This window comes from Bos indicus x Bos taurus, chromosome 16 (assembly GCF_003369695.1).
Source record: "Bos indicus x Bos taurus breed Angus x Brahman F1 hybrid chromosome 16, Bos_hybrid_MaternalHap_v2.0, whole genome shotgun sequence".
NCBI classification, from domain to species: domain Eukaryota; kingdom Metazoa; phylum Chordata; class Mammalia; order Artiodactyla; family Bovidae; genus Bos; species Bos indicus x Bos taurus.
In genome coordinates, this window is record NC_040091.1 from 6090828 (window position 1) to 6109996 (window position 19169).

The 19169-nt window shown below is 38.3% G+C and overlaps 2 protein-coding genes across 5 annotated transcripts in view; both read right to left on the reverse strand.

Moving 5' to 3' along the window:
* Positions 1 to 19169, reverse strand: part of LOC113906361 (complement factor H) — a 385541-nt gene that overhangs the window by 306124 nt on the left and 60248 nt on the right. The gene's annotated exons all lie outside the window — the stretch shown is intronic.
* The window catches only part of LOC113906364 (complement factor H-like), a 42777-nt gene that overhangs the window by 1887 nt on the left and 21721 nt on the right, over positions 1 to 19169 (reverse strand). The window contains exons 6-9 of the mRNA XM_027564392.1: positions 14148 to 14357; positions 13277 to 13450; positions 11269 to 11445; positions 10027 to 10200 (exon numbers count right to left, since the gene is read on the reverse strand). Coding sequence (XP_027420193.1) covers positions 10027 to 10200; positions 11269 to 11445; positions 13277 to 13450; positions 14148 to 14357 — 735 coding nt within the window. The remainder of the gene's footprint in view (positions 1 to 10026; positions 10201 to 11268; positions 11446 to 13276; positions 13451 to 14147; positions 14358 to 19169) is intronic.

Sequence of the window (19169 nt, forward strand, 5' to 3'; positions counted from 1 at the left end):
CATAAGCCCTCTTGGAGGAGGGTGCAATTAACCCCACTACAGAGCCACCAGAACCTACACAGGACTGTAGAAACAGACTCTTGGAGGGCACAGACAAAACCCTGTGCACAAAAGAATCCAGGAAAAAGAAGCAATGACTCCAAAAGAGACTGACCCAAACTTGCCCGTCCATGTCCAGGAGTCTTCAGTAGAGGCATGGGTTAGCACTGGCCTGCTGCAGGTTTGGGGGCATTGAGTCCAGCAGTGCATGCATAAGACCTTTTGAATTAGATCACCAATATCTTCCTTATCTCCACCATTGTTTGGCCACAGGTCAAAAACCAGAGAGAGAATATGACCCCACCCATCAACAGAAAATTGAACTACAGATTTACTGAGCATGGCCCCTTCCATCAGACCAAGACCCAGTTTCACCCTGAGTCAGTCTCTCTCATCAGGAAGCTTCCATAAGCCGCTTATCCTCATCCATCAAAGGGCAGACAGAATGAAAACCACAATCACGGAAAATGAACCAGTCTGATCACATGGACAACAGCCTTGTAGGACTCCATGAAACTCTGAGCCATGCCATATAGGGCCTACAAGTTGGATGGGTCATGGTGGAGGATTCTGACAAAATGTGGGTCACTAGCGAAGGGAATGCCAAACCACTTCAGTATTCTTGCCTTGAGAACCCCATGAACAGTATGAAAAGGCAAAAAGTTATGACACTGAAAGATGAACTTCTCAGGTAGGGAGATGCCCAATATGCAGATCAGTGGAGAAATAATTCCAGAAAGAATGAAGAGATGAAGAAAAAGCAAAAACAACATTCAATTGTGGATGTGACTGGTGATGGAAGTAAAGCCTGATGCTGTAAAGAGCACTACTGCATAGGGACCTGGAATGTTAGGTCCATGAATCAAGGCAAATTGGAAATGGTCAAACAGGAGAGGGCAAGGGTGAACATCGGCATTTTAAAAATCAGCAAACTAAAATGGACTTGAATGGGTGAATTTGACTCAGATGACCAGTATATCTACTACTGTGAGCAAGAATCCCTAAGAAGAATTGGAATAGCCACGATATTCGACAAAACAGTCTGAAATGCAGTGCTTGCATGCAATCTCAAAAATGACAGAACAATTGCTGTTCATTTCCAAGCCAAACCATTGACAAGCACAGTAATCCAGGTCTATGCCCTGAACAGCAATGCTGAAGAAGCTGAAGTGGAATGGTTTTCTGAAGATGTACAAGGACTTCTAGAACTAACAAGCAAAAAGATGTCCTTTTCATTATACTGGACTGGAATGCAAAAGTGGGAGGTCGAGATATCTGGACTAACAGGCAAGTTTGGCATTAAGAGTACAAAATGAAGCAGGGAAAAGGGTAACAGAGTTTTACCAAGAGAACACACTGGTCATAGCAAACACCCTCTTCCAATAACACAAGTGAAATCTCTACACATGGACATCACCAAATGTCCATGGAAAACTCTACACATGGACAATACCAAAATCAGATTGATTATATTCTTTGCAGCCAAAGATGGAGAAGCTCTATACAGTCAGCAAAAACAAGACTGGGAGCTGACTGTGGCTCAGATCATGAACTCCTTGTTGCCAAATTCATACTTAAATTGAAGAAAGATGTGAAAACCACCAGACATTCAGGCATGACCTAAATCAAATCCCTTACAATTAGAGTGGAAGAAACAAATAGATTCATGGGATTTGATAAGACAGAATGCCTGAACAACTATGGAGAGTGGTTCCTGACTTTGTATGGAGGAAGGGATCAAAATCATTCCCAATAAAAAGAAATAAAAACAGCAAAATGGTTGCCTCAAGAGGCCTTACAAATAGCTGAGAAAAGAAGAGATGCTAAAGGCAAAGGAGAAAAGGAAAGATAAAACTATTTGAATGCAGTGTTCCAAAGAATCCAAGGAGAAAAAAGAAAGCCTTCCTCAGTGATCAGTGGAAAGAAATAGAGGAAAACAATAGAATGGGAAAGACTGGAGATCTCTTCAAGAAAACTAGAGATACCAAGGACATTTCATACAACGATGGGCACTATAAAGGACAAAAATGGTATAGACCTAACAGAAGTAGAAGATATTAAGAAGAAAAGGCAAGAATATATAGAAGAACTATACAAAAAAGATCTTCATGACCCAGATAACCACAAAGGTGTGATCACTCACCTAGAGCCAGACATCCTAAAATACAAAGTCAAGTATGCCTCAGGAAGCATCACTGCAAACAAAGCTAGTGGAGGTGATGGTATTCCAGTTGAGTTATTTCAAATCCTAAAGATGATGCTCTTTAAGTGCTGCCCTCAGTATGCCAGCAAATTCAGCAGTGAACAAAGGTCTGCAAAATGTCAATTTTCATTCCAATCCCAAATAAAGGCAATCCCAAAGAATGTTCCAACTACAGTACAATAGCATTCATCTTACACGCTAGTAAAGTAATGCCCAAGTTCTCCATGCTAGGCTTAACAGCACATGACCCATGAAATTCCTGATGCTCAAACTGGATACAGAAAAGGCAGAGAAACCAGAGATCAAATTGCCAACATCCATTGGATCATCAAAAAAACAAGAGAGTTCCACAAAAAAATCCACTTCTGTTTTATTGACTACACCAAAACCTTTGACTGTGTGGATCACAACAAACTGTGGAAATTAAACAGATGGTAACAACTGACCTGCCTCTTGAGAAATCTGTATGCAGGTCAAGAAGCCACAGTTAGAATCAGACATGGAAGAAAAACTGGTTCCAAATCAGGAAAGGAACACATCAAGTCTGTATACTGTCACCTGCTTACTTAACTTCTATGCAGAGTACATCACGCAAAATTCCAAGCCAGATGAAGCAGAAGCTGGAATCAATATTGTCAGGAGAAATATCAACAACGTCAAATATGCAGATGGCACCATCCTTATGGCAGAAAGTGAAGAACTATAAGAGTCTCCTAATGAAAGTGAAAGAGGAGAGTGGAAAAGTTAGCTTAAAAATCAACATTCAGAGAACTAAGGTAATGGCATCCAGTCCCATCACTTCATAGCAAACAGATGGTGAAACAATGGAAACTGTGAGAGACTTTATTTTGGGGGCTCCAAAATAACTGCAGATGGTGAGTGCAGCCATGAGATTAAAACACACTTGCTCCTTAGAAAAAAGTTATGACCTACTTAGATAGCATATCAAAAAGCAGAGACATTACTTTGCCAACAAAATTCCACCTAGTGAAAGCTATGATTTTTTCAGTTGTCATGTATGGATGTGAGAGTTGGACTATAAAGAAAGCTGAGCACTGAAAAATTGATGCTTTTGAACTGTGGTGTTGGAGAAGACTCTTGAGAGTCCCTTGGAATGCAAGGAGATCAAACCAGTCAATCCTAAAGGAAATCAGTCCTTAATATTTATTGGAAGGACTTATAATGAAGCTGAAGCTCCAATACTTTGACCAGCAGATGAAAAGAACTGACTATTTGGAGAAAATCCTGATGCTGGGAAAGATTGAAGGCAGAAGGATAAGGGTATAACAGAGGATGAGATGGTAGGAGGGCATCACTGACTTGATGGACATGAGGTTAGTTAAGCTTTGGGAGTTGGTGATGGATGGGAAATCCTGGTGTGCTTCAGTCCATCGAGTTGCAAAGAGTCAGACATGACTAAGCAACTGAATTGGACTGATTTAGTCTAGAAACACACGATGGCAGAAACCTCAGACCAATCCTTTCCATGCCTTGATCTACAGGGTCCAAGTAAGCAGCTCATATTTCCACCCACATAATGAGCAAACTCTTGAGAGAGTCCCTTGGACTGCAAGGAGGTCCAACCAGTCCATCCTAAAGGAGATCAGTTCTAGGTGTTCACTGGAAGGACTGATGTTGAAGCTGAAACTCCAATACTTTGGCCACCTCATGCGAAGAGCTGACTCATTGGAAAAGACCCTGAAGCTGGGAGGGACTAGGGGCAGGAGGAGAAAGGGACGACAGAGAATGAGATGGCTGGATGGCATCACCAACTCGATGGACATGAGTTTCAGTGAACTCACCGAATTGGTGATGGACAGGGAGGCCTGGCGTGCTGTGATTCATGGGGTTGCAAAGAGTCGGACATGACTGAGCGACTAAACTGAACTGAACTGAACTGAATGAGGAAACAAGAAACCTCTGCCCTTTCTCCTGGTGTCAGAGGAGGTCAGGTGGGAACCTTGGCCTTGCACCCTACATGGCAGTAATTTATCACCCTACATGGCTGATTAATGAAGGAGTCCAATAACACCCTTAGTCTCAAGATAAAAAAGCTCAAGTGTCTGAATACAGTTGAAAATCCTTTATCAGACCAAAGACCAGGTAAACCTCAAAAGAGAAAAAGCAATCAACAGAAGACAACACTGAGATGACACAGATATTGAAATCATTGGATGATGGTTTTTAAAAATCTAGTCTAATTGGTAGAACTAGAAAATAGATTATTAGAAAACCACATGGATTGACAATATATCACAGATGGCAGAATGATCAATAAGTTTGAATATTAACTAACCTTGAAAATAGACTGAAAAGAAAATGGACATAGCTTCAAGTATCTGTAGGAAGATAGCAAAGAAGGTTGAACATGAAGTTGAAAATAAAGAATAAGAGATAAAAAATAATGGCTGAGTTCCCTGTGCCATCATTTTCTGATGGTCTAAATGGAAAGGAAATCCAAAAGAATGGGGATATGTGTATATGTGTAGCTGATTCACTTTGATGTACAGTGAAGCTAACACTATATTGTATAGGAAATACACTCCAAAAAATTTTTTTTGAATAATGGCTGATAATTTCTCAAATAGGGCATATGACTTAGCAACTAACCAAAAACAACTACATGCTAAAACCGCTCAGTGAATTCCAAATGGGATGGAGCCAAATAACTTAATGTCAAGATACATCATAATCAGTTCCTGTTGTGTTGTTCAGTTGCTCAATTGTTTCTGACTCTTTGCAACCCCATGGATTGTAGAAAGCCCGGGTTCCCGGTCCTTCATTAACTCCCAGAGTTTGCTCAAAGTCATGTCCATTCTGTCGATCATGCCATCCAACCATCTCATTTCCTGATGTCCCTTCTCCTCCTGCGCTTAATCTTTTCCAGTATCAGGTTCTTTTCCAAGGAGTCAGTTCTTCTCATCAGGTGGCCAAAATACTGGAGCTTCAGCTTCAGCATCAGTCCTTCCAATGAATATTCAGAACTGATTTCGTTTAGGAATGACTGGCTTGATCTCCGTGCAGTCTCAGGGACTCTCCAGAGTCTTTTTCAGCACCACAGTTCAAAAACTCAATTCTTTGGTAGTCAGCCTTCTTTGTGGTCAAACATTCACATCCATACATTACTGCTTGAAAAACCATAACTTGACAATATGAACCTTTGTTGGTAAAGTGATGTCTCTGCTTCTTACCATGTTGTCGAGGTTTTTATGGCTTTTCTTCCAAGGAGTCTTTTAATTTCATGGCTGCAGTCAGCACCCACAGTGATTGTGAAGCTAAAAAGAATGAAGTCTGTCACTGTTTCCATTTTCCCCAATTTTTAACATACAGTGATGGAACCCGATACAATGATCTTCGTTTTTTGAATGTGGTTTTCAGCTAGCTTTTTCAATCTCCTCTTTCACCATTATCAAGAGGCTCTTTAGTTCCTCTTTGCTTTCTGACATTAGTGTGATGTCATCTGTGTATCTGAGGTTATTGGTATTTTTCCTGGCAATCTTGATTCCACCTTGTGCTTCTTCCAGCCTGGTATTTTGTGCGATGTTAAAGTAGCAGGGTGACAATATAGCCTTGACACACTCCTTTCCCAATTTTGAATCAGTTTGTTGTTCCATTCCGGTTCTAACTGTTGCTTCTTGACCTGCATACAGGTTTCTCAGGAGGCCGGTAAGGTGGCCAAGTATTCCCATCTCTGTAAGAATTTTCCACAATTTGTTGTGATCCACACAGTCAAAGACTTTAATGTAGTCAATGAAGCAGAGTGTTTCTTCAATTCCTTTGCTTTTTCTATGATCCAACAGATGTTGTCAATTTAATTTCTAGTTTCACCGTCTTTCTAAATTTAGCTTGTACATCTCGAAGTTCTCAGTACACATGTTGAAATTTAGCTTGAAGGATTTTGAGTATTACCTTGCTAGCATGTGAAATGAGCCCAGTTGTGTTGTGGTAGTATGAATATTCTTTGGCATTGCCCTTCAACTGACGTTTTCCAGTCCTATAGCCAATGCTGACCTTTCCAAATTTGCTGGCATATTACGTATAGTACTTTCACAGCATCATCTTTTAGCATTTGAACTAGCTCAGCTGGAATCCCATCACCTCCACTAGCTTTGTTTGTAGTGATGCCCACTTGACTTCACACTCCAGGATTTCTGGCTCCAGGTGACTTGTGGTTATCTGGGTCATTAAGTCCTTTTCTGTACAGTTCTTTTGTATATTCTTGCCACCTCTTCTTAATACCTTCTGCTTCTCTTAGGGGCATACTGTTTCTGCCCTTTATGTGCCCATCATTACATGAAATGTTCCCTTGCTCTCTCTAATTTTCTTGAAGACATCTCTAGTCTTCTCCATTGTATTGCTTTCCTCTTTTTTTTTTTTTTGCATTGCTCACTTAACAAGGCTTTCATATCTCTCCTTGCTATCCTTTGGATTCTGCATTCAGATGCATATATTTTCCCTTTTGTCCTTTGCACTTTGCTTCTTTTCTTTCATCTCTTTGTAAGGCCTTCTCAGAAAGCCATTTTTCATTGTTGCATTTCTGCTTCTTGGGGATGGTTTTTCTCACTGCCTCCTATACAAAGCTCCATCCATAGTTCTTCAGGCACTCTCTCAGATCTAGTCCCTTGAATATTTTTATTCTTTCTGCTATATAATCATAAAAGCCGTAATGGCCTAGTGGTTTTCCCTGCTTTCTTCAAGTCTGAATTTCACAATAAGGAACTCATGATCTGAGCCACAGTTAGCTTCCAATCTTGGTTTTGCTAACTGTATAGAGCTTCTCTATCATTGACTGCAAAGAATATAATCATTCTGATTTCAGTACTGACCATGTCGTGATGTCCATGCATAGAATTGTCTCTTGTGTTTTTGAAAAAGGTGTTTGCTATGACCCTTGTCTTCTCTTGTCAAAACTCTTTTAGCCTTTCCCCTGCTTCATTTTGTACTCCAAGGCCAAACTTGCCTGTTACTCCAGGTATCTTTTTATTCCTACCTTGCATACCAGTTCCCTGTATGAAAAGCAGATTTTTTTGGTTTCTCCGGATAAACTACCTACGTGCATCTAAATACCTAGAGAGACTAAAAAAACCATGCAAAGACATATACTCAAAAACAATGCAGATCCATTTCAAACTATTTTATAATGTTCAAAAATCCACAAGGAAGTCAAGAAAAGAAAAACGTTGAGAATTGAAGGAAACACACACAAAACAAATAAGAAAATGGCAGACTGTCCTTAATAGTTAATAAGTCACTCTAAATATAAATGGTCCTAAATATATCAATGCAAAATGGCTGTCAGGGGAGGCCTTACAAATAGCTGTGAAAAGAAGAGAAGCAAAAAGCAAAGGAGAAAAGGAAAGATATAAGCATCTGAATGCAGACTTCCAAAGAACAGCAAGAGATAAGAAAGCCTTTCTCAGCGATCAAAGCAAAGAAATAGAGGAAAACAAAAGAATGGAAAAGACTAGAGATCTCTTCAAGAAAATTAGAGATACTAAGGGAACATTTCATGCAAAGATGGGCTCGATAAAGGACAGAAATGGTATGGACCTAACAGAAGCAGAAGATATTAAGAAGAGATGGAAAGAATACGCAGAAGAACTGTACAAAAAAGATCTTCACGATCCAGATAATCACAATGGTGTAATCACTGACCTAGAGCCAGACATCCTGGAATGTGAGGTCAAGTGGGCCTTAGAAAGCATCACTACAAACAAAGCTAGTGGAGCTGAAGGAATTCCAGTTGAGCTATTCCAAATCCTGAAAGATGATACTGTGAAAGTGCTGCACTCAATATGCCAGCAAATTTGGAAAACTCAGCAGTGGCCACAGGACTGGAAAAGGTCAGTTTTCATTCCAATCCCAAAGAAAGGCAATGCCAAAGAATGCTCAAACAACCACACAATTACACTCATCTCACATGCTAGTAAAGTAATGCTCAAAATTCTCCAAGCCAAGCTTCAGGAATACATGAACCATGAACCTCCTGATGTTCAATCTGGTTTTAGAAAAGGCAGAGGAACCAGAGATCAAATTGCCAACATCTGCTGGATCATGGAAACAGCAAGAGAGTTCCAGAAAAACATCTATTTCTGCTTTATTGACTATGCCAAACCTTTGACTGTGTGGATCACAATAAACTGTGGAAAATTCTGAAAGAGATGGGAATACCAGAACACCTGACCTGCCTCTTGAGAAATCTGTATGCAGGTCAGGAAGCAACAGTTAGAACTGGACATGGAACAACAGACTGGTTCCAAATAGGAAAAGGAGTACGTCAAGGCTGTATATTTAACTTATTTACTTATACACAGAGTACATCATGAGAAACGCTGGGCTGGAAGAAACACAAGCTGGAATCAAGATTTCCGGGGAAAAATATAAATAAACTCAGATATGCAGATGACCCCACCCTTATGGCAGAGAGTGAAGAAGAACTAAAAAGCCTCTTGATGAAAGTGAAAGTGGAGAGTGAAAAAGTTGGCTTAAAGCTCAACATTCAGAAAATGAAGATCATGGCATCCGGTCCCATCATTTCATGGGAAATAGGTCGGGAAACAGTGGGAACAAGTGTCAGACTTTATTTTGGGGGGCTCCAAAATCACTGCAGATGGTGACTGCAGCCATGAAATTAAAAGACTCTTACTCCTTGGAAGGAAAGTTATGACCAACCTAGATAGCATATTCAAAAGCAGAGACATTACTTTGCCTACAAAGGTCCGTCTAGTCAGGGCTATGGTTTTTCCTGTGGTCATGTATGGATGTGAGAGTTGGACTGTGAAGAAGGCTGAGTGCTGAAGAACTGATGCTTTTGAACTGTGGTTTTGGAGAAGACTCTTGAGAGTCCCTTGGACTGCAAGGAGATCAAACCAGTCCATTCTGAAGGAGATCAGCCCTGGGATTTCTTTTTTATTTTTATGTGTACACTCATTTCCTGCATGAGTTCAGCTAGTTATTGTTCAGTCACCAAGTCATGTCTAACACTTTGTGACCCCATGGACTGCTCATGCCAGGTTTCCAGGTCCCTGAGCTCTCCCAGAGTTGCGTAAGTTCATGTCCACTGAATCAGTGATGTCACCCAAACATCTCATCTTCTGTCACCCTCTTCTCTGTCTTCCTTCAACCTTCCAATGAATCAGCTATTCACATCAAGCTTAGCTTGAGGATTTTGAACGTAACCTTACTAGCATGGGAGATGACTGCTACTGTCTGGTGATCTGAACATTTTTTAGTACTGTCCTTCTTGGGAATTGGTGAGGATTGACCTTTTCCACTCCTATGACTACTGCTGGGTTTCCCAAATTGCTGACCTAATGAGTGTAGCACTTTTGTAGCATCATCCTGTAGGATTTTAAATAGCTCTGCTGGAACTCAGCTAGTAACCTACCTTTAAATATCATCCATAGGTACAGCTGCCCACATCTATGTCAGATTTTGTGATCAGGCCCCAGCTGCTTATTCCATGTCTCAAAGTGGAATTTCTTGGGCTGTTAAATGTAACTATGGTATCTTTTACACACTTATCTTCAGAAAACAACTGACTATCTTAATGTTTTAAGACAGGAAATGTCCCATGATTCCAACTTCTCAAATCTGGTCAACACTGTCATACAATAAACATGTTAGATTACATATTCAGACCACAAAAGAACTGGATTTTTAGCATCATTTTTTTTTTTGCAACCAAAAATTATTCCAGAAAGGCTACTTCATCCTAATTTTGATTCAATATATCTTGTTATTATATTCTCTAAATTGGGTGGACAGGGTGAGTAAGATACTACCTTTACACTGAGGTGGTTCTGTCCAAGTTCCATTTAAACATACGACTTCCATCTCCCCAAAAAGGTCATAATTCCCAATGCATTCGTAACGTGCTCTCTCTTCACTTTGATATTTAGACTTCTGATTGTGTATAATAGCATTTTCCACTTGAGGTGGATTCCCACAGGAAACATCTGAATAGAAAGGTAAAAAAGTATCTCTAATATAATGATTATCATGAACAGCAAGGGGGAAATAGAATGTCAAATATATTCAATGGTTGTTTCAATTCAACAGTTAATCTGTCATGAAAGACTGCTAATTGTCATCAGTTTATATGTAAGGTTAAGGGAAAGGAAATAAAGCAATATTTTTCAGCAGAATTTAAACTTCTGTACCTTAATTCTCTCCCTTATACTTCACTAGAAAAGTGATACACAATTTTTAGGGCACTGAAAAAAAAACAGTTTTCCTGGAAATCTCTTTTTGAGGTTAGTAAAATAAAAATTATAAAGTATATAAATTCAAAATGAATTTGTAAATCATAAACAAAACATAATAAAAATATCATTTGACTTCAAGATTTGGTTTACATTCATCCTGTTTATGAGATAATAAATAAACACAGTAGGTTCTTTCAGGGCCTTTCAGAAAATAAACACAGTAGGTTCTTCTTTAGAGATTGATCAAGAATTAAACACTTTGAAGAATACTATAGTTGCAAGAAGAAGATGATTAATTAAAGATTTGAACAAAAATCTGGAAAAATAATAGAAAAATAAAGTGTAAATTTACAAAACTATACTTTAATGATATTTTGGGGCAAATGCTAAGGACATCACCATCAATGATGTGCATTTTTCAGTGTGATTCAGGGGATGAAGAGGCTGTAACTACAAGAGGCTGTAGCCATGGGTCCTAAACTGAAATACACACAGAATTCCTTGGCAATCATCAAGACATTGTCAGAGTTGCAGCCCCAGCGGTTTAGATTCAACAAGTCTGAGTGAGCCTGTGAATCTGCTTGCATATAACAGTTTACAGAATTTGCTGAGAATGCTCTTCCAGGACTGTGCTTTGAGAACTATTGGGCTACAACACCAAACACTGGGAACACAAGTCTATCCCTTTTTATGTTCAGGCACAAACTGGTTTTGACCTGGCCTAAAAGTAATCTATGTCCATTTAATGATAGTGGAGGCAATTTTCTACATTATATTATTTCAGATACTTATATAAATTTAAAAATTTTACCAAAGTACCTCTGCATGCTGGCCTTCCTATCCATTTGCTCTTAATACACTGTATAGTATTAGATCCATCCAACTGATAATATGATAGACACTTAAAAGCCACTTGTTCTCCTGACCTATAGAAATCCTTCTCCCGATCTGTGAGTACAGCATCCTCAAAGGTGGGCAAGTTAACACAATTTGTGCCTGAAAGAAAAAAGAATGGGCATTTGTTTAGTACATCTTTAAAGATTCACAGTGACCACTGATTATATTCCAGAAAATAAATAGTTACATATCAAACCAATGAATATTCTACAGCATTTCTCTTATACCTTGAGACAAATGTCAGAAATCTTGATATGTCACATTGACCATCTCTATATTATCAAAAATACAACATGGGAATGGTGACATTCTAAGAGGTAGAGCTGCATACTTCTCAAATTTAAGGTATCTTCTCGCATGAAAGCCCACCTAAATTATGAATGTTTCTATTTTTGCTTTTATCAAAATATGTTACCTTGAGTTATGTTAAATGTCTTAGAAAATTGCATATTACAAAGAAATGATTGACAAATTAACAACAACTGAGTAGTGATAAGAGCAGAGTTCAGCCATAGTACAGGAACAGAGACCAGAAATCTGAGATGTATATCAGAGGATATTCAAACTGAACCCAAGATGATGTGAAAGAGATAGTTTAGTGTTATCAAATTGCCAACGTCCATTGGATCACAGAAAAAGCAAGGGAATTCCAGAAAAACATCTACTTCTGTTCATTGACTACACTAAAGCACTTGATTGTGTGGATCACAACAAACTGTGGAAAATTCTTGAAGATATGGGAATACCAGACCACCTTACCTTCCTCCTGAAAAAACTATGCAGGTGAAGAGGTAACAGTTAGATCTGTACACGGACAATTGACTGGCTCAAAATTGGAAAAAGAGTACTTCAAGGGTGTATATTGTCATCCCGCTTATTTAACTTAAATGCAGAGTACATCATGCAAAATGCCTGGCTGGATGAAGCTCAAGCTGGCATACAGATTGCCAGGAGAAATACCAATAATCTCAGCTATGCCTCAGATGACACCACCTTAATGGCAGAAAGTAAAGAGGAACTAAAGGGCCTCTTGGTGAAGGTGGAAGAAGAGACTGAAAAAGCTCGCTTAAAACTCAACATTCAAAAAATGGAGATCATGGTATCTGGTCCCATCACTTCACGGCAAATAAATGGGGAAAAACTGGAAACAGTGACAGACTTCGTTTTCTTGAGCTCTAAAATCACTGTGGATGGTCACTGAAGCCATGAAATTAAAAGATGCTTGCTCCTTAGAAGAAAAGCTATGACAAACCTCAACAGCATATTAAAAAGCAGAGACATCACTTTGCCAACAAAGCTCCACCTAGCCAAAGCTATGACTTTTCCAGTAGTCATGTATGATTTGAGAGTTGGATAGTAAAGAAGAGTCAGGCTGAGTTCCAAAGAATTGATATTTTTGAACTATGGTAATGGAGAAGACTCTTGAAAGTACCTTCGACTGCAAGATCAAAACAGTCAATCCTAAAAGAAATCGACCCTGAATATTCATTCAAAGGACTGATGCTGAAGCTGAAGCTCCAATACTTTGTTCACCTGATATGAAGAGCCAACTTATTGGAAAAGACCCTGATGCTGGGAAAGATTGAGGGCAGGAAGAGAAGGGGACAACAAACAATGAGATGGTTGAATGGCATCACCAATTCAATGGACATTGGTTTAAGCAAACACCAGGAGACAGTGAAGGACAGGGATGCCTGGCTTGCTACAGTCCATAGGGTTGCAAAGAGTCAGAAACGACTGAATGACTGAACTACAACAACAAATCAAACTTTTATTATTTCTAGGGTTATTAATCCTCTACCAGAATTCAGAACTTTTCATAGGTACCTTGTTAAATTCTAGAATTACTGCTTAATTTCATATTTGGGCCATTTATGCTTTGAATTAAAAGATATTTGTCAGCTTTAGAAAAAAAGGAAAAATACTATACTTATGCAATCTTGTGGACGAGACCATTCCCCTCCTAAACATCTTATAGATGCAGGTCCATCAGTTCCAAACCCTTCATCACAGTCATAAGTAACTTCTTCTCCATATTGGTAACTGTCTTTCTTGTGAGATATAACACCATTCTGAATATAAGGTGGAAGTCCACAAGGAAGTCCTGGGAAGAAATGAAAGAATGATTTCATGTTTTGCTAACTTGGAAATTTAATTTGATGTACTGGTCAACATATTTGGTAGTTTTACTTGAAAATAATAAGTCATTATTCAGGAACTTCCATGACATGGGAGGAAAGTGCACAAATTTTTCTTAAAATTACCAGTCTGGTGTGTGTCCACTTGAGCAAGAACTTGAAACTGAAATTACCAATATATGAAAGAAATCATCAGTGCTGCTCTAACCAATCATGAGTAATAAAAGAAAAACACATTGAGACTCCACACTTAGGAAAAGTACTTAGGAAAAGTACTATATATTGTAAGACATTAAAAGGGACATTTTAGGGAAGACATAGGACACTTTTTTGAATCTTAGATAGATAGGAATATAAACAGGTTTATGAATATAATAGGTTTAATTTTATTGCATATCTAGTGTTAATACAAAATAATTGCCAAGTTGAAAAGCAATTCTCTATAGAACTAACAAAATTATTAATAACAAAGTGATTAATTTTATGTCAAATTTGATTTAATGTATAAATATATACATTTTATTTTAATATAAATGACCTATAAATAGATGTTACTTGATATATTTAGAAAACTAAAGGATCAAGTCTCATGACTTTGATGACAATTGATTAGTTTTAATGAATGGTACTGAAAATAGAGTTTGGTTTGCCTAGTGTCCTCACCTACACACTGAGGTGGAGAGCTCCACTTTCCCATGTGGCATATTATCACATTATTTTCAGATATCTCGAAGCCTTCTTCACATGTATAACTTAACTTAGTGCCATGTGCATACAGCCTTTGTTCATGTATTTCTCTCCTTTCTTCTGCAGAGCTAGATGAGTTAATGGTTCCATGGTCTATTTGAGGTGGTTGAGAACATCCAATTTTTTCTGTATGAAGTACAGAGGTCAAAGAGTAAAGTACGAATATAATCTTTAAATTAAAAATGTTAATACAATCAAATATTACTTTGGATTTTAAAATAAGAATAAAAAGAAAAGAATACTCAGAACAATTTACAGAATTCTAAAACTGACAGATATTTGAAACTTGCAAGCTATTTGTCTCCATAAACACTATGCTACTACCACTTGTTCCATGTGCCCCTTCATCCTTTTTGAAATGAATGTCTTATTGAAATGTTGGATGTATAACAGTATGTTAGCTTCAAATGGGCTACAAAATGCTTTTACTTTTACATGCATTATAAAATGACTACCAGTATGTCTAGTAGCAATAGTTCCTAACAAATGTATTACAATATTATTGACCATATTTGTATGCTGTATATTACATCCCCCTGCCTTCGTTATTGCATAACTGGAGTTTGTACTTCAAAATCCCCTGTACCTACTTTGCCAACCCCCTCCTCCTTTCTTGCAACAACTCACTAATTTTCTGTATCTGTATGAGCCTGTTTTCCTTTTGTTTTTAGATTCCACAAATAAGTGAAATCATGTGTCATTTGTCCTTTTCTATCTCACCTACATCTCTTAGAATAAATACTTCCTAGACACATCCACGTTGCTGCAAATGGAAATGTTTCATATTTTATGGCTCAGTCATAGTTCATATTGTGTGTATGTATAAAACACCTTCTTTATCTACTTATATATCAGTGGACTCTTTAGGTGGCCTCCATACCTTGGTTATTGTGTGTAATACTGCAATGAACATTGGAGTGCATAATCTTTTTAGATTAGTGTTTTTGGTTCCTATGAATAAATATCCAGTAGTGGAATAGCTGGATCACATGGCAGTTCTACTTTTAAAATGTAAAGGAAATTCCACATTCTTTTTCATAGCAACTCTGCCAGTTTACAATCCCACCAACAGTGCACAAAGATCCCCTTTTCTCCACATCTTTGACAACACTTGATGTTGTCCTTTTCATGGTAGCCATTATGACAGGTGTGAAGGGACATCACAGTATGGTTTCAATATGGTTTTCCTGGATACAGTAGTCTTGGCTGCAAGTTTTTTTCATTACTTTCTATATGTTGTGCCAGTCCATTATGACCTAAAAAATATTCTTCAGAAGACGTTGATACTTGTAAGGGTCTCCTTGTAGGTAACTACTGCCTTTTCTCAGGAAGGAGAAGAGGGTGACAGAGGATGATATGGTTGGGTGACATCACCGTTTCAATGGACATGAACCTGGGCAAACTCTGGGAGATGGTGAGAGACAGGAAAGCCTGGCATGTTGCAGTCCATGGGGTCGCAAAGAGTTGGACATGACTTGGCAACTGAACAACAACTTTCTATTAATTAATGTTTTATTTAAATTGGAGGCTAATTACTTTACAATATTGTGGTGGGTTTTGCCATACATTGACATGAGTCAGCCATGGGTGTACCCCCATCCTGAACCCCCCTCCCACCTCCCTCCCTATCCCACCCCTCTGGGTTGTCCCAGTGCACCAGCTTTGAGTGCCCTGTTTCATGCATCGAACTTAGACTGGTGGTCTATTTCACATATGGTAATATACATGTTTCAATGCTATTCTATCAAATCATCCCCCACTCACCTTCTCCCACAGAGTCTAAAAGTCTGTTCTTTATATCTGTGTCTCTTTTGCTGTCTTGCATATAGGGTCGTCGTGACCATCTTTCTAAATTCCATATATATGCATTAATATACTGTACTGGTGTTTTTCTTTCTGGCTTATATCACTCTGTATAACAGGCTCCAGTTTCATACACCTCATTAAAACTGATTCCAATGCAATCATTTTAATAGCTGAGAAATATTCTGTTGGGCATATGTACCACAACTTTCTTATTCATTTGTCTGCTGATGAACATCTAGGTGGGTTCCATGTCTTAGATATTGTAAACAGTGCTACAACAAACATTGGGGTACATGTGTCTCTTTCAATTCTGTTTTTTTTTCAATGGGTATGCCCAGCAGTGGGACTGCTGGTTCATATGGCAGATCTGTTTTCAATTTTTTTAAGGAATCTCCACACTGTTACCCATAGTGGTTGTAGTAGTTTGCATTCCCACCAACAGTGTAAGAGGGTTCCCTTTTCTCCACACCTTCTCCTGCATTAGACTTTTAGATAGCAGCCATTCTGACTGGCAGGAGATGGTACCTCACTGTGGTTTTGATTTGCATTTCTCTGACAATGAGTGATGCTGAGCATTTTTTCATGTGTTTGTTAGCCATCTGTATGTCTTCTTTGGAGAAATGTCTGCTTAGTGCTTTGGCCCATTTTTGGATTCGGTCGTTTGTTTTTCTGGTATTGAGCTGCATGAGTTGTTTATATGATTGTGAGATTAGTTCTCTGTAAGTTGCTTCATTTGCTATTATTTTCTCCCACTCTGAAGGCTGTCTTTTCACCTTACTTAGAGTTGTCTTTGTTGTGCAAAAGCTTTTAGGTTTAATTAGGTCTCACTTGTTTATTTTTGCTTTTATTTCCATTACTCAGTGAAGTGGGTCACAGAAGATCTTGCTGTAATTTATGTCAAAGAGTGTTTTGCCAAAGTTTTTCTCGAGGAGTTTTATAGTTTCTGATCTTATGTTAAATCTTAAATCCATTTTGAGTTTACTTTTGTGTATGGTGTTGGAAAGTTTTCTAGTTTTCTTCTGTTATAGATGGTTGACCACTTTTCCCAGCACCATTTGTTAAAGAGATTGTGTTTACTCCATTGTATGTTTTTGCCTCCTTTGTCAAAGATAAGGTGTCCACAGGTGCATGGATTTATCTCTGGGCTTTCTATTTTGTTCCATTGATCTATATTTCTGGCTTTGTATCAGTACAATACTATCTCGATGACTGTAGCTTTGTAGTATAGTCTGAAGTCAGGCAGGTTGATTCCTCCAGTGCATTCTTATTTCTCAAGATTGCTTTGGCTATTCGAGGTTTTTTGTGCCATTCTTTTTTCTCAAGATTGCTTTGGCTATTCAAGGTTTTTTTGTATTTCCATACAAATTGTGAAATTATTTGTTCTAGTTCTGTGAAAAAAATGTTGTTGGAGACTGATAGGGATTGCACTGTATCTATAGATTGCTTTGAGTAGTATACTCATTTTCAGTATATTGATTCTCCCGATCCAGGAACATAGTATATTTCTGTATCTATTTGTGTCATCTTTGATTTCCTTCATCAGTGTTTTATAGCTTACCATGTATAGGTCTTTTGTTTCTTTAGGTAGATTTATTCCTAAGTATTTTATTCATTTAATCACAGTGGTGAATGGGATTGTTTCGTTAAATTTTCTTTCTGTTTTCTGATTGTTAGCATATAGGAATGCAAGGGATTTCTGTGTATTAATTTTATCCTGCAAATTTACTATATTCATTGATTAGCTCTAATAATTTTCTCATGGTGGCTTTAGGGTTTTCTTTTTTTTTTTTTTTTAATTAATTTTATTTTTAAACTTTACATAATTGTATTAGTTTTGCCAAATATCAAAATGAATCCACCACAGGTATACATGTGTTCCCCATCCTGAACCCTCCTCCCTCCTCCCTCCCCATACCATCCCTCTGGGTCGTCCCAGTGCACCAGCCCCAAGCATCCAGCATCATGCATTGAACCTGGACTGGCATCTCGTTTCATACATGATATTTTAGAGGATCATGTCATCTGCAAACCATGAGAGTTTTACTGGTTCTTTTCCAATCTGGAGTCCTTTATTTCCTTTTCTTCTCTGAGTGTTGTGGATAAAACTTCCAAAACTCTGTTGTATAGTAGTGGTGAGCGTGAGCACCCTTGTCCTGTTCCTCACTTTAGGGGAAATGATTTCAATTTTTTGCCACTGAGGATAATGTTTGCTGTGGGTTTATCATATATGGCTTTTATTATGTTGAGGTATGTTCCTTCTACGCCTTCTTTCTGGAGGGTTTTTATCATAAATGGATGTTGAGTTTTGTTAAAGGCTTTCTCTGAATCTACTGAGATAATCATATGTGTTGTTTTCCTTCATTTTGTTAATGTGGTGTATTACATTGATTGATTTGTGAATATTGAGGAATCTTTGCATCCTTGAGAAAAAGCCCACTTGGTCATGATGTATGATCTTTTGGATTCTGATTGCTAGAATTTTGTTAAGGATTTTTGCATCTGTGTTCATCAGTGATATGGGCCTTTAGTGTTCTTTTTCTGTGGCATCTTTGTCTGGTTTTGGAATTAGGGTGATGTTGGCCTCACAGAATGAGTTTGGGAGTTTACCTTCCTCTGTAATTTTCTGGAAAGGTTTGAGTAGGATAGGTGTTGAAAAGAAAAGTGAAAGTGAAGTTGTTTAGTCCTGTCTGACTCTTTGCGACCTCATGGACTGTAGCTTACCAGGCTTCTACGTCTGTGGGATTTTCCAGGCAAGAGTATTGGAGGGGGTTGCCATTTCCTTGTCCAAGGGAACTTCCCTACCCAGGGATTGAATGCAGGTGTTCTACATTGCAGGCAGATGCTTTACCCTCTGAGCCACCGGGGAAGGATAGGTGTTAGCTCGTCTCTAAATTTTTGATAGATTCACCTATGAAGCCATCTGGTCCTGGGCTTTTGTTTGTTGGAAAATTTTTGATTCCAGTGCTATTTCCATGCTTGTGATGGGTCTGTTAAGATTTTCTCTTTCTTCCTGGTTCAGTTTTGGAAGGTTATACTTTTCTCAGAATTCGTCCATTTCTTCCAAGTTGTCCATTTTATTGGCATCTAGTTGCTGATAGTAGACTCTTATGATCCTTTGTATTTCTGTGTTGT